The sequence below is a fragment of the Hippoglossus hippoglossus genome, chromosome 4, assembly GCF_009819705.1.
Source record: "Hippoglossus hippoglossus isolate fHipHip1 chromosome 4, fHipHip1.pri, whole genome shotgun sequence".
Lineage (NCBI taxonomy): Eukaryota > Metazoa > Chordata > Actinopteri > Pleuronectiformes > Pleuronectidae > Hippoglossus > Hippoglossus hippoglossus.
This window is the reverse complement of record NC_047154.1, coordinates 14,757,889-14,773,828: the sequence shown is the minus strand read 5'-3', so window position 1 is coordinate 14,773,828 and position 15,940 is coordinate 14,757,889. Positions and strand designations below refer to the sequence as shown.

The window sequence follows — 15,940 nt, the reverse complement described above, 5'->3', positions numbered from 1 at the left end:
GTTTTATATTTGAAACTTGTGTGTGTGAATGTGAATCCAGCTCACCCATGCAGTTCTTCATCATCATGAAGCCGCTCTCGTAGCCCTCAAAGCACTCACACTCGAAGCTGCCCGGCGTGTTGACGCAGGCACCGTGACCACACAGGTCGGGTGAGATGCGGCACTCGTCGATGTCTGAAACACAAAAGATGTTAAGGAAAGAAAGCTCTCTAAATATTCACTTTTTTGGAAATGTGATACTATTAGATCTATTTCTCTCTCTCTCTCATACCTGTGCAGTTCCTCTCTTCAGCTGTCAGAGCGAAGCCGTTGTTGCAGCGACACTTGAAACTGCCGATGGTATTTCTGCAGTTTCCGTAAGTACACAGGCCGTTGAACACCTTACACTCATTCACATCTGGGAGAAAGACAATGGGAATTAATACTCACATAATAATAATAATTACTTGAATTTATATAGCACCTTTCAAGAGACCCAAGGACGCTTCACATGTGTCAGTAGGGACAAAAAGAAAAAGAAGAGAGAAGAAAGTAATTCACAAACATGGACAGATACTGAAATATTAGAATACGTGAATAAAGTTTATTTGTATAGCACCTTTCATAGACAAGAATCACAAAGTACTTTAGTGCTTTAAGGCCAAATCAGTTAAAAATTTTAAAACAGAAAACAAACTAAATAGAAAACTATAGAGTCCAGTAAAGTGCATAGAGAGAAAGGTTAAAAGGTTATTAACTGTTTTTTTAATGGCTCCACAGAATCAGCAAACCTTTAACTTTGGTGCTACTGTCTCAAAAGCCTTGTCCCCACAAAACCTTGGGTGGTTGCGTGGGATTGGTAATGATTGTCAGATCTGAGAGAGTATATCTATAAACATCCTTTTGACAGCACTGTCTAAATCCACCAAGATTAACTAGAATTAGAAAAATGTTCATGATTTAAATGCAGTTTCCATGTGATTACATGAATGGCTTCATCCGCACATAACATGATGTGGTCATAATAATGCTGACATGAGTGTTCAGTTGCTAAGGGACTTTATTCCTTTTAGACGTTTTTCCGACGCTTTGCACACAGTCACTGAATAATGCATCATTCAGACCTGAACTTTTTCGCTGATGCAGCTTCCAACCCTCTCTGCATGTGGACCACACTGATTCTTGCTCTATAAGGTTAAACTACACTGATGTGACCGTGTTCATTAAGCTCAGAGTTCTGGTACCTTTGTAGAAAGGCCTGCCGGTCAGAATGTCTCCTCTGTTGGCAAAGCCGGGCCCTCTGGGACAGATGGCTTTGTACTCAGGCATGTCTGGTTTGGGACATTCCTCGCAGTCAATGCCCCAGGCAGCGCCGACCGAGCAGCAGCACATGTCCAAACGATATCTTCCCGGCAGCGGCTCGCCACACTCGTCCTCGTGCCACTTCAAGAAGCACTGCTCGCTGCGCGTATCTAGAAAGTTCAAACACAAAGTCACCCTGGTTTTTGGACTACGTTTGGCCTTTCTACTGAAGTACATTTCATAGCCAGAGGAAATAACAGTTTCATCCGGTGATGTGATGTATATTTTCTTTGTTTACTTACCCACACAGGTTCGTCCCGTACTGTCTAAGGTGAGACCCTCGGCGCACTCGCAGCGGAACGAGCCCTGGGTGTTCATACAGCGGCCGTTTGTACAAACTCCAGGGAAAACCTCACACTCATTAATGTCTACAGGGAGAGGGACAATTAGAAGAAGCATCACTACAGGGTGAAACACACATTCACTGGTTTGTCTTCTGCAGGGACAACATTACGGAACATTAGAAGGACAAAAGGATTAAATGATGCTGGATAGAAGCAGAGTTCATTAAATTATCAGATATTCTTACCTTCACATACAACGCCCTTCATACGAGCAAATCCTCGAGAACAAGCAGTGTCTGGGGAACATGAGAAAAGGGATGTTAACATTTTTGTATCAGAAATGCATGTAGAGTATTTATTGCACCTAAATAACAACAATATTAGCCTTTAGTTCATATTTGATAGTTGTCTAGTCTTGCTCACAGGATGGTGCAATGACAAAAAAGAATGTGAACACAATGTTCAATTTGCATCTTCATTCCGGATCTCATGGATCATTGTTTTATTGTGCTTAAAGTCAGTAATTGCAAAATAGGTCATGATTTAAAAGCAGCAATGATTAAATACCTTCCCCTTCTATTAAACAGATTTTCTCCTGAAAACATTTAGACTAAAGGACCCATATTTTATGAATGCCTCTGTATCTGAACTGACCGATCTCGCAGGGTTCACAGGGGCTGCCCCAGGCGGCTCCCAGTGTGGAGCAGCACTCGGACTTCAGCGTGGCTCCGTTGATGTTGACTTCACAGCGGTTGTCCTGTATCGTCAGCCAGCAGGTGCTCTTCATGCTGTCTGTGGAGCCAAAGAAACAGCAGAGAAGGCTTTAATTTCAAGCGCTGCGGAGTTTCCTTTCCCTGTTGCCCACTATGACATATTATGTGAGTCTCTATTGATGCATTGAGTGCAATTTTCTTCATCGATGTTTTGAATAATTTTCCTTTTGCATGTGCCCAGTGGAGTACAAGGCACGAAAAAAATTGAAATCCTCATGATATTGCTTTGGAGCACCACTAGAAGTTCAACTCTGCAGGCTGGGCAGAGTAAACCCCACACGTCATTACATTGAATCCTATGCTGCAGGATTCCTAATGAACTGAAATAGTGTAACGTTATAAAAGTGGCACCTTTCCTCCAAAACCACAAGGCCACCCACACACAAAACCACAATTCACTTTCCTTTTCCTCCCCAGCTGAGTGATGGACTCTAAAACCATAAAACACAAATGCACCAAACCAGAGACATTCGAAGGCAGACCCAGCTCACGCAATAATATGAGTGTGATTATTTCTTAATGACTCACTTTCTCTTTCAATTACAAAAACATCTGCAGTCGTTATTAGCGTGTGGGTTTTCTCAGAATAATTCCCCCCCCCCAAAAAAAATAACAAGCCTCCAAACAAGTGGAATATTTAACCTCAGCCGAGTCTTACATACCACACGTCATCCTGAATCTGCGGTGGATCTCGATGAAGTAAAACAATCTCCATGGGACCCAAGGCCGTGCATGCAAGTATTTATCTAATAAATCATGCGTGTGTACCATGTTGCCCAACATCTGAGGATGATAATATCTCTGGACGGACCCTGGAAATGTGACCCAACTCGCTGTTTGTTTACAAAAGTGGAGCGTAAGCCGCGATTACAGTGATTAGGCAAAGAGGCTCTTGCAACAATTATTTTCCAGTGACACTCTGTGTGCAATCATTGTCTCACACAATCTGATTCCCGGACCATGTGGTGCCGCTGTGATTTGTGTGAAGCACTTGGGACGTCTTACCCACGCAGATGGTGTTGGTGGAGTCCAGCTTGCTGCCATGGGTGCATTCGCAGTTGAAGGATCCGGCCACGTTGCGACACGCTCCGTTGATGCACGGGCTGGACTCGCATTCGTTGATATCTGAAACATGTGACAACAAACACCTGAGGTCAGGGCTCACAGGCGAATTCAAACGGATCACTATTTAGCGATCAGAAAAACAATGTGTAACCTGTTTCTTCTTTCCACAAGCCACATGTTTGCTTGAAACTAAATGCAACACATCTGGTATTAATGTCACCTTGTAATGACCTTGACTGTTGGTAGAAAAAAAAAGAAGGGAGGCACAACATGTGGATGGGAAACAGAGCAAACATGTGTGAGTGTGTTTTTCCGGGAGTAAATGTGTGTGTGTGTTTGTGTTTGTGTGTGCACGCTCACCTTCGCACGTCTCTGAGTCAGGTTTGAAGACGAATCCTTTAGGACAGGAGCAGGTGTAGGAGCCAGGAGTGTTTCTGCAGAGCCCGTTGTCACAGAGCAGACGGTTCACCAGACACTCGTTGATGTCTGTAAAAAGAAAAGATGATCAGAGTCATGTTCATTCATGTAGTTTCTAATTAGAGGGATAAATCTGAAAATCACATATGATATTGTTAATAAAGTTAATATAATATAATATAATATAATATAATATAATATAATATAATATAATATACTTAGATTTAAATGTACAGAAATTCACTTTACGACATATATTATGGGTAACATTGCACGAGGGGTACACTGTGTTTTGTTTTAACCAGGTTGCCATTAAAGGTAATTCCAGTATTTTTCTCAAAGGGGGTCTCAGGTGTTTAGAGTGAGGACAATGGTCACACGCGCCAATGCATAGTTGCTGCGAATATTGCTGGTCAAACTTCACGAAGTTGAACTCCACGTGAAGCCACACGTATATTTGCTTCGCCACAGGAAACGTTTTATGCGCCTCCTCGCTCGCACGATTGAAGCGTAGGTTCACCGCTGCTACACTTGGTATGTGTGACCGTGCCCAGAGGGTCAAGGAGTTCTATTAAGGAATATCTTTTTCTGATGTGGATTATGTCGATAAAGCATTTCACTGGCGAGCCCCTACTTGTTTGAGCCGAAGTACAGGGGGCGAAGAGCTCCTACGAAATTAAAGAGTGAACGAGGGGTGAGAGACAGGAACAAGCTGCTGCTGAGTGAGTGAGTGAGACTTCCTCGTTAAGATTTGTCGCCAGTCTTCCAACAAAGACCCAGAATAACAAATTGGCATGGACTGCCGCAGTTGCCCCATAAGATTACAATGTAGCCATTGCCACCGTGTCGCGGCTGCCGCTGGAGATGATCTACTGGTCTGATTGTGTACTATGTGTTTGTTTACACACCCACATTTACAAACACAGGGAACCAGGTTGAGAAATACGGAAATTCCCCCTTTAAACACCATAAACACTATCTACTCACCGACGCAGTTCTTGCCACTGGTTGTCGGACTCGTAGCCGATGTTGCAGATGCAGCGGTAACTTCCCCTCAGGTTCTCACAAATGCCGTTCTGACAAATGTCCCGGGTCAAGGGCGCACTCATTGATGTCTGGGAGAAGAGAGGTATTATCCAGCAGGTGCAGACAAATACTGACAGGAGTGCCTCTTAACAACACTGTGGGGAAGTTCACACTCGCAAGCAAAATACTCACCTCTGCCATCAGCTGTGATGCCGATGCCACTGCTGCACACAGCCTGGAACTCAGCTGAGAGATGAGAAGAAAACAGGTTTAATTAGCTTGATAAACTACTTTCTGTTTATTTTACTTTAATTACATGAAAATTGTAAGTATAGAGTCTATAATAAGTCTAAATATACAATGTTACCTGAGTTTCTGGAGGGGCAGGGCTGGCACGGCTCTCAAAGCCGTGTTCGGCGTTGGGCACAGCAGCACTCAGACTTGGTCACTGCACAGGGAACGGACGCGAGCACGTGCCATCTTTATTGGCGCCGTAGCAGGTGTGTCCTCATGTGTGTGTCCACGCACACATCGGCCGTCTACATCTATAGCCAGGCCTGGTGGGCACTCGCAGCGGAAGGAGCCCTCAGAGTTTGATGCAGCGGCCGTTCATACAAATGCCGGATGTCTGACACTCATCGATATCTGGTGAGGAGAGGGCAAATTGTTAATATAACGTTTGACTTCATGAGCTGAGGAACATGAGTTTACATTTATTAATATATATATAGTTTATATATATTAGTAGGTTAAAGTAGAATTCCTTCGTTTGCAAACAAGATGAGGAGGTTTTTATTATTCCAGGTGTCATGTAATAGATACAGGATAGTGACTGTAAACACAGCCATATTGGATTTTGTAAATCTTTGTCTTCATTGGTTTGTATTTCCTATTGGCTACATTACAAAATAAAAGGGGAAAAGGCTCACAGAATATAAAGTCATAAATAAAATGTCTCCCTTAAAATAAGACCATCTGTGAATTGTCTCCTGTGTAACACTCGGGGATCAAAAGATTTGAATAGCAGACTGTGTAATGAGAAAATCAATTCATGGGAGTTAGCATTATCTAGACTGACGTGTGCTATATTTGGGGTGTGCACCTTGCGCTGTGTTATGGTGTGACCGCGATGGAATGACAGCTACTCTGGAAGCTTCCAGCCAACATCTCTCAACAGAAACTCATACATTTATCCACTTTTATCCATCTAATCTATCTGTCTTTTTTTTTTCTGGACTCCACCTAATAGCACCTCGGCATGTTTCTAAAACTCTTGACTCCTGAAACAAAACTGAGCTCCAATGGGTTCAAACCGGGGTCTGCGGGATTTCAAAGAACACCAAATCTGTCAACACTGTTTTGAAGTAGCCTGTTTGAGTCCGGCCCAAGTTGTTATGTCTGTGTTGTACTCATAAATCACACTCACCGGTACAAGTAGCGCCCGTGAGGCGTCGAGCGCAAAGCGGGCTTGCAGATACACTTGAAGCTGCCGTCCTCGTTGATGCACATGCCGTTGAGACACATGTTGGTGGTGGCACATTCATCGCTGATCTGGAGGGACAAGGACAACAGGAATTAGATCAAGTTCATTATCATTATTATCATATGAGGTTAAAACAGTTTTTTGAGCTGGTTTATTACCAATGCAAGTTCTTTCCATCTGGAGTCAGCTCAAATCCAGCATTACAGATACACTGGAAACTTCCCTCGGTGTGACACAGCGGCCGTTGCGACCATCACTCCATTCATTATGCACTCATCGATATCTAAGAAGAGGAGAGAAAGGTTTAATTAACTGTCCTTTTAAACACAAATCATAGTATATTGTGCACTAGAGCCTGACCGATTCTGGGGGCGATGCCTTTACCAATATAGGGAGTAATATAATAATAGTAATAATAGAGTAAACGCATTTAATTCCTATCAACTTTATTATGAATAACTCTATAAAAAATAGAGAACACAAATAGAACAAATACTGTATTTAGAACTCCAAGTTTAATGTCAAATATTGACTCAAATGCACATCTCTTTAGCACTGTTCATGCTTTAAAGTACAACTTTTCATATCAGTGCATATCAATAAATATATGGACTGATATGTCTGTTAAGGGCTCATAACAGTCATAACATTTTGGACCACTTCCAGCTGATAAATAGATCATTCGCTACTGTGCACCAAAGATTTAGTTAAATGTGTTATTCAACCGACCTCAGTTAATGTGTGTACTACGATTAGTATTAAATAAGCATCTTAATTATCAGGTTAAACAGGTGATGAAAGTTGTGACCTCACCGATACAGGCTTGTTTGGTTGGTATGTTCCTTGGTAAGCCGTCGTGGCCACGTAGTCTAGTGGTTCATACCGAAATACCGCGGTTGTTGTTGGGCACAGATCTCCATTGATACAAATGGATTACTCACACACTCATCCACATCTGGAGAGAGAAAAATAAAGTAATTCAAAAATTTAAAAAAAACAAAGAACACAATTCACATTTAGGTAGATTTCTCCTCCACTTGTATTAAGTTTCCCTACATCAGCAGAAGATGGCAGTGCAGTGCACAGTATAAGCTGTCTGAGAGGTTAGTGACAACTGAACATTACATGTACTCTCATTCAGTGTGTATGAAGTGTGTTTTAAACGATACACTCCCCGCGGACATCCTGTTTTGTAGCCCATGTTGCAATCACAGCGGTAGCTATTGGGTGTGAGATTGCAACGTCCATTAAGACAGAGGTTGGTAAAATGTTTGCACACGTCAATGGACTCGTTCACGAGAGACCAGTGCCTGAGAAAACAACAATAAAGGAGGATTACCAAAACACAGCCTACATATAACAACACTACATAGTACGTTAATTGATTCAAGTTTTCAATTCTATAACGAACCCTTCCAGACACTTTCAGATCCACAAGAAAGACTCACCTATGTGTTGATGGTTCGGACGTCCTCACTCCGTTGCCCACAATAGCCTCCGTTGCCATTACCGTTAGGTACAATGGGGAACTTGTTGCTATGGTAGAAAACCACCATTGCCGTTGTGGGTGAAGTGTCCATTGGGGTAACCATGAGGCAAAACGCGTGTCCCTGGGGCAAGCCCACAATACACAGACGCCTGTACTCGTCTACAAGAGGGAACAGAGATAACAGAGTGAGTGGACTGTTAAAAGATTTTGTTGCAGCCTATGGTGTACGTTTACTAGATAAACTCCAGAAGGGCTGCTGCACTTTAGAGTAAATGTTGATGTTCTTTAGTTTAGTTGTTACAGAGCTGATCATCTCCTGTAAGAGTTTTACTAGATTCACATGTGTTTTAACTGAGAGCGAAGCCTGACCGACCAATACAAACAAATGTATGCACACTGTACTTGATGATCTGTTCTGCTCCACCTTAGCATGAACATACAGTAACTCTGTACACTATCCATGAACTTGTGCGTGTATCTATGTTTAGTATGTTTGTTTGTATGTTTTGCTCTTCGTTTGTCACTAAATCAAACACTGTGGTGCCAGTAAGAGAAAGAGAACATTCTGTTACAGATCAGTTATGGATCACATTGTCTCACGCAGGGGAAGACTTTTCTGAATTCCAGCTTGACTGAAAAAGATGATGGGTCATTATCGTCGCACAAAATCTTTTCCATCTTTCTCTCTTTGTTTGTCTTCATGACATCATGCTCATCAGTTTGAGTAAATGCTTTGGCCCCTCCTGTCGCGCACACACACACACACACACACACACACACACACACACACACACACACACACACACACACACACACACACACACACACACACACAAACTCAAAGCAGCCTTTCTCAAACAAAGTCAGTCTTGTCTGGTTAAACATTACAGTGTTGAATTAATTTGGCTTGTGAACCATTTACACAGTCATGGCTTTATTTACTGCCTCTGTTCGTGCCAAATTATAGACAATCCATTGTTGGGAGAGTGCCAGTGTTTGTCCCACAGGAAAGAGAGTGATGGATCGCTCGCTCACATCACTTTGCTTTCAACAACACAGATGTGGTATAAGCCTGTGTGATGTTGTCAACAACTGAAAAATGGATTTCCATGTATCTGACTCAGAGTGTATTGTTTTCATGTTCTCACCAGAACCTCTGAACGGGGCACATCTCAGGGATCTGTCCCAATGCCCAAACAGCGTCCTGTTTCACAGCAGCACTGCATCTTGGTGAACTGACCAGATCACCTCAGCAGCGCAACGGCCGTTAGCCAGAGCCAGAGAAACATCGGTCCCCACGCGCTGGTCCTGAAAGAGGAGGAGACCCATGGACATAATGAGAAGACTGGGCAATGCAACAAACTGTATTTTGATATGTTTTATGTAGGTTATGTTTGAGTCCGTGTGAGTTCCTTGTTTCCCCTGGCTGCATGACAAAGATCAAATTTAGAAAAACGACTACATTAGCGTTACATTAGGGTGAAAACAGTGTAACACAAATCACTAAATGTGTAAGCAAGTATGAGCAACATATTATGGGAGAATAAACCATTCAAACATTATAGAATCACTAGATCCCCTAGTGTTTGAGCTGGAAAGTGTTCCATGGAGAGGGACGTCTGTAATACCCTGTTTTGCATGATGGGCTCATGACCCCGACCTTGAAGTATTGACAGAATAAAACATTATTACAAAATTAGTATTAATAATTTAATATAACAATCATTTAACACTATTATTACTATTCCGATTACAGCTTCTCAACATGATGTTTAGATTCATCTTTAAATTTAGCCCTTCAGGTTACACCATCAGTATTATTTTCAGGTCCAACACTTTATTACACGTGAGAAAAGGTGACAGGTAATAAAAAGCCACCTCTCAGATCAGCATGGCTGTTGTTCTGCCCTCTCCGTGGTGCCCAGGGAGAAGCTTCTTTATGGGCCGGCAGTGGGAGAGGTTGCCTGGGTCTCAGACTAACTGCAGGCATCTGAAGGGCCTCCTAAGGGGACTTATTTGTTACAGTGTGCCGGTCAGGGTCAGTGGGGAAGTAGAGGGGCCTGGGTTCAGAGAGCGTGTGTAAGGAGTAAATGGAACGGGAGATGAGGAGACAGGAGAGGCGGGGGGTGGGTTCTGGGTATTTCGGAAAACCCTACCAGAAAGAGGAAGAAAAGGAAGGACTGAGAGAGAGGTGGAAAGAGATAGAGAACACGACGTGTGTTTATTTCAAAGAAGTGGACCAAGCATATGTGAAAATTGCTCCGACAGAAAAACAATTGGAGGAAAAAGCAGAGTGAAGGCACGTGAGGGGCGGGGGACGGGGGGGTGGGAGGAGGAGTAAAAGAAGTCGATTAAGTCACGAAATGAGCCGACAGTTCTGGAATTAATTAGTTCCATGTGGAGCAATTCCTGCCAATTAGAACAAGAACATGAGGCCGCTGTGCTGTGTCTGGGAGCACAGGGTACAGTACAGACACACATCTACCTGTACACACACACACACACACACACACGCTTATACAAATACATACTCGCATAAATACACACAAATACAAAGAGACTCAACCCAAAAACATCCCACAGGAATGAGCGAGCTGGAGTCACGGTGGTGGTGGTGGAGGAGGAGAACGGGGCAGAGGGGGTGGGAGGGGCTTTGCTGATGAGGACGATGATGACTTAAATTGGATCCAGACCTCGGTTTGCTCGCTAGTGCTCCTCCGCTACACAAGAAGCATATGCTTTCATTTGGCGAGGTGTTTTCACAGACTGACTGACTGGACGGCTCCTCTGTATTTTTTCCGAGCCTCCACCGTGTGACAGGGCATTAGGCTCTGATTACTGTCAGCCCCACCCCGCCCCCCACCCCCCCCCCCCCCCCCCCCCCCCCCCCCCCCCCCACACACACACACACACTCACACAACAACAAACCAGCTCCCACGGGATCGCTGCACCATTGTACAGCACATCCCCCAAAACACAGGGCGCAACACCTAGAGGCGCATAGTCAACTCCTGAACCAGAAAAAAACATCCCACATCTTAAACCTGTGGGGCAAGCAAAGATGACTTCATGTTCTGACCACAAACACACAAAGACTTTGGGAAATTTTCATCAAAGTGATCAGGAAACAAGCAGAGTTCATCATGTCTCATTTTCCAAACCCAGTTATGTGCTTAGATGTGAGTTTGAATCCCTGGTCGGGAATAATCAAAACGTTTTCTTGGGCCAGGTCCAATCTAGTCTGGTTTTGTTTGGATTTTCTTATCTCTGCCGCTGTCTCCTTCCAATCTCGTCCATTTTGGAAGACGGACATAGGCGGAGGAAGGAGTATATGGGGGTTGTGTCTGGCACCTGTTTTATTTGCTCTCTCTCTTTCTCTCTCTTTCCCTTCAGCAGGCTGCAGAGGAGCAAACCAAAGGAAGCGAGGTGCAGAATCCAGATGTCAGAGCTGGGAGGAGGAAAAAAGGGCCAAGAGGAAACAGTGAGATAGATAAGGAGGATGAGAGAGCGAGAATGCTTCATTTTTTAAGATAAAAAGTTTGGAAAAAAATAAAGGAAAACAATAGCCAGAGGAGACGGAACAAGGGAAATCATCCAAACTCAGATAGAGAACTCCAGAGAAAACAGGGAGACTCTCTAATGTAAATCACTGAACTGTTCGCTGTAGGAATGAGCTCTGGTGTGATCCATGCTTTACTACAGAAGAAAAACAAGAGAGAAACAAAGAAAGAGTGATATATTACTTCAGGGGGGAAAAAGAAGAAAGGGGATGGCAGTGGAGTGGGAGAAAAAGGAAAAATATGGACAACGCATGAAGTCAGACAGATGGAGAACCTTTGGGTTTGGGTGAACCCACAGCTTCAAGTGTGTGGTTCACGTTCTACAACACACACACACACACTAACACACACACTGTACACACCCACACACACAAACACTGAAAACACTAACACCAGGCTGCCAGCGTTTATATGACACCATTTATTTCTGATAATCCTTTTACTCCAATGCTCCACTGCTTTGGTGTGAGAAAAAAAACATACAATATTTTGAATAGTTTATATCTTCCATCACCTCTTCCTTCTTTTCCCTTCTTTTTTGATCTTTTCCATTCTTCCTTTCACTTCTTTTTATTTGGATTTATTTATTGCATCTTTCCTTTCATTGTTTTTCTGTGCTCTCATAACCCTTTGCCTCTCCTCGTCCAGTACCAGCATGTAGACTTACCTGGCCAAAGTATATGGGCACAGTCTTTAAGCACTTAAGAGCTATTTTTCACGTTTTGAGTTTCTGATGAAAGAAACTCTTATTGCTTCAGCAGTACACTAATATGCAGTGCTTCCAATTTTGTGGCTTGTGGAATGACGTTTTCATTTTAGCTATATATAAACACATATTTCCCCCTCATTTAGAAGAACTTGAACCTTAACGCAAATTCATTGTTTCCACATCTGCCAGTCCACTTGGTTTCCACTGTGGTCCTCTTCATGTAATGTCTCATCTATCCCTGTCTGCTATAGGGGACACACGGTTCAAGATTTGAGAGTGAGCAGACTGACACATGCCCCAGGTAATATATCCACCTACTGGAATGGAATGTGGGGTCGGGTAAGCATGCATGGAAACGCGCAGACCGGAGCGAATCCTCACTTAGTATGAATGGAACCGTGGGCGTGTACATGTGACCAGGACGAGTCTGCAGCTCTCAAGCGGAAGGGAATGCGTAAAGCATGGACAACCCATTATCTAACAGCACCATTTTAATCCTATGTGTAGGAATCACATCCATGTTAATGTTTGTGTGTCCACATGTGGCATATAGACTTCATTGGTTGCCCTTTGTCGAGGTTACTTTTGCCATCTTTTGTGTTGTGTCTTCCCCTCTGATCATCATATGCTTTTTACCTATAAGTTAAAATGCTCGAGGCTATAGCTCGACATCAGCCTTATGTATGTGTGTGCACATGTGAGTCTGGGATTTGGTAACTGGAATTTTCTCATTCTCAACCCATTTCCTCTTGCCCTTTTCCAAACAAAAACAGAGCAGCTTGTTATTTTCTGCAGATGATGGGGAAGGGGTTGTGTTGAATAGAGAAGAAACTTGAATACAATGTGCAGTAAAACATGAGCAAACCAGACTGGGTCTCTGATGCTGAGGGGATGAAACAGAGAGAGCCCTGATCCGTCCCGTCTTTTGGGCAATCTTGAAATAATATATAAACACCTGGTTGTGTTTGACTGCCACGAGGGCTGAGCATCTCAGGAATACATTAACACCTGGTAGTTGTTTCATGGGACATGTCAGTTAGGTATGTGTGTCAGCGCATGTGTGTGTGTGAATGAGTCAGAGCAGCACTAACATTAGAGTAGATTAATGCTGTCAAGGCCAAACAGTGCGTGCAAGTGTGTTTGTCTGCACATGGTGACCACAGGTCTGTAGGCCAGCTTGACTCATCAGAACGCCAGTCACAGGAAGCTGTGATGGTGGGAGGGAGGGAGGGACGTTGCTGACCAGATGTGAGGCGTTAAGCTAGCCAGGGGGTGAGGAAATTCACAAATGAGAGAGTGGAATGCTGGTAATGTGTGTGAGACTCACCCACACATCTGGAACCATCTGTGCTGGAGATGTAGCCTCGTGGACAGGTGCAGACGTAGCTACCGGCGGTGTTGGTGCACTCTCCTCCATCGCACACACCAGGGATGGTGGTGCATTCATCGATATCTGAAACACACAGTTACGTCAGATACAACGTTGATCACACAACAGGACACATCTGTCGAGTACTTACACCTGAAGCCACTCAAACGTGTTCCAATGTTCAAATCTTCTTTGTTTGGAAAAATGCAGTAGCGTCCTGCGGTAAAAGTTTTTTTCACTGGAGCAACGGTTTCTCCTTTCGGGAAGATTAATCAAACTAAATGGATCCACAGTCTAATAAAGAGGAATTACTGGAATTGGGTTCAGAACTGGAAGTTCGGACCAGAGTACGCCCCAGTTAAAGTCAGGCCAGGTTTAGAACAGGGTCCACCAGCAGATTTGCAGGCTTTTTACAGAAACAGGATGCAGCAGGACAAATCTTTACATTACTACTACTTCTCTTGTTTGGAATTCTTAGAATGGCCAAGTCAAAATTATAAGTTTAACAAAGACAAATCATCTGAACAAAGGATAATTACCTGGCACAGCTTTTATTTGGAGCTGAGTTTGAGTTGGCCTCATGATCAAAAAATCAAGTGTCTTGAACTTTCCTAACTTTTTCTTTTTTGGAGTGAACATTTCAAACGAAACCCAAAGTAATAACTGGCATAGGAAAATGAGAGAAAAGGTTATAAGGTGACAATAATCAGTCATAGCATTATTGAAATAAAAGAGAGAGAGCAAAGAATATTTAAATCTACTGAATGAAAACTGAGATTAAATATATGTGCAGGTTAAAAGTGAAAGTTATGTATGTAATATTAAATTCCACAGTCATAGAATCTAAGGGGAAAATATACTGTGAATAAAGCTGTCCTGACTTAAACAAGCCACGGTAGGACTCGGAGATGTGGACAATATGTGAGAGTACCTGGGCACGGTACTTGGCAGGGCCCACCTCGGTGTGGTGCACTTTATGACGGTATTAAGTTCTATTATTCAGGGAGCGGGCGCCTCGTTGCTCCATGACGGGGGGAAACCCAAAGTGAAGTTCCAGAAGGTATTGGGGTTTTATGATGTGACACTTATTTATACGCATACGTAATTACTGCACCACTGTGGGGCATAATAACAGAATAAGTGCAGACGTGGTGCATGTGTGTGTGTGTGTGTGTGTGTGTGTGTGTGTGTGTGTGTGTGTGTGTGTGTGTGTGTGTGTGTGCGCGTGTGTGCCCTTTGCATTTCGCAGCTGGAAAAACGAAGGGCGTGTTAGTGTTAGTCCTTTTAGCAGTAACTTAAACCCTTGTGAGTTGTTCTGTGTATACGTGCCTGCATCTGAGTGTGGATGTGTGTGTGTGTGTGTGTGTGTGTGTTGGAAGCTGAGAGGCTGTGCTTCCCCTGCTGACTTGTGTCTGACAGCAGTGGCAGAAGGCCTAGGTAAAGCTGTAAAAGCCCCGCCAAATAAACCTTGTGTCAGCACCAACAACAGCACGCCAGACGTTACGCTGTGCACAGACACAGCGCTGCGGGACTGAGCGTGTGTGTGCGAAGGGGAAATGTGTGTCACCTGGATAAATGTCTGTGATGGAGCCATCAAATCTGCAATGTGTGCAAACATCTGTAACACTCTTCAGTATATATATATATATATATAAATAAAAAACGTTGCAATTTTTCCATTTAATCTAAACTCTGATGAAACTTTCTGTGCGTGAGAATCTGCGAGTGTCGGAGCGACAGGGAGGTCTGTAATGAGAAAGTCTCCCGGTTGCTGTAAGTGTTTCTTTGTTCGGCACAAACAGCTGGTTTTCAGCCAGAGGACTGTATTTATGGAAGGAAAATGGAAGGAGAAGCACAAAAAGGCAGAAAGAGGCGGAGGAGAAGGGGGAAAAGGAGAGACTGTTGAGCGCAGTCTGAGCTAAAAGCCGGCCATTAAACCAGGTGCCTTGTTTTTGCCCGAGAACGATCAGACACCCATGACATCTTAACTGCACTTTATCTTAACTGCTCCAAACCCTCACTAATTCCTCTGTGAAAGCGCCCAGTGAGGCCGTTTGTGCATTCGCTTAAAGGGCATTTCAATAAAAGCCTTCCCCCGGAGGAGCTGCGCTGATTGTTTAAGAGATTTCACTCAACGTGTGTTTCCTGCAGGTCCATGACTTCAGACCCACGTCACAGCCGTTGTTTTGTTTTATAAGCTTCACAAACACAGAACTCTTTCTCTTCTCGCTCCGCGTGGGTCAAATGGGAAAATAGCTCGATAAACCATAAAATCAACAAATCAGTACTGGGACTGAAATGAGGGTTCATTTTTCAACCAAAACAACTGGAAAGGATTAACCTGTTTTCTGAATAAATATACTCATCAATGCGAAAGATTTGCGTAATTTATGAGATAAATATTATGTCATGTTCCGAAACTC

The 15,940-nt window shown here is 43.5% G+C and overlaps 1 protein-coding gene across 1 annotated transcript in view; it reads right to left on the bottom strand.

Annotated features, from left to right (window-relative positions):
- Nucleotides 1–15,940, bottom strand: part of fbn2b (fibrillin 2b) — a 65,696-nt gene that overhangs the window by 15,988 nt on the left and 33,768 nt on the right. The window contains 33 exon segments of the mRNA XM_034582694.1: nt 46–174; nt 272–397; nt 1,224–1,451; nt 1,584–1,709; nt 1,871–1,921; nt 2,280–2,417; nt 3,404–3,523; nt 3,824–3,949; nt 4,868–4,889; nt 4,891–4,968; nt 4,970–4,995; nt 5,099–5,152; nt 5,274–5,360; nt 5,363–5,408; nt 5,410–5,436; nt 5,438–5,500; nt 5,502–5,551; nt 6,333–6,339; nt 6,341–6,452; nt 6,548–6,620; nt 6,623–6,640; nt 6,643–6,672; nt 7,203–7,260; nt 7,262–7,344; nt 7,554–7,699; nt 7,797–7,933; nt 7,935–7,988; nt 7,991–8,037; nt 9,027–9,036; nt 9,038–9,073; nt 9,075–9,122; nt 9,124–9,185; nt 13,476–13,601. Of these exon segments, the coding sequence (XP_034438585.1) occupies nt 46–174; nt 272–397; nt 1,224–1,451; nt 1,584–1,709; nt 1,871–1,921; nt 2,280–2,417; nt 3,404–3,523; nt 3,824–3,949; nt 4,868–4,889; nt 4,891–4,968; nt 4,970–4,995; nt 5,099–5,152; nt 5,274–5,360; nt 5,363–5,408; nt 5,410–5,436; nt 5,438–5,500; nt 5,502–5,551; nt 6,333–6,339; nt 6,341–6,452; nt 6,548–6,620; nt 6,623–6,640; nt 6,643–6,672; nt 7,203–7,260; nt 7,262–7,344; nt 7,554–7,699; nt 7,797–7,933; nt 7,935–7,988; nt 7,991–8,037; nt 9,027–9,036; nt 9,038–9,073; nt 9,075–9,122; nt 9,124–9,185; nt 13,476–13,601 (2,544 nt within the window).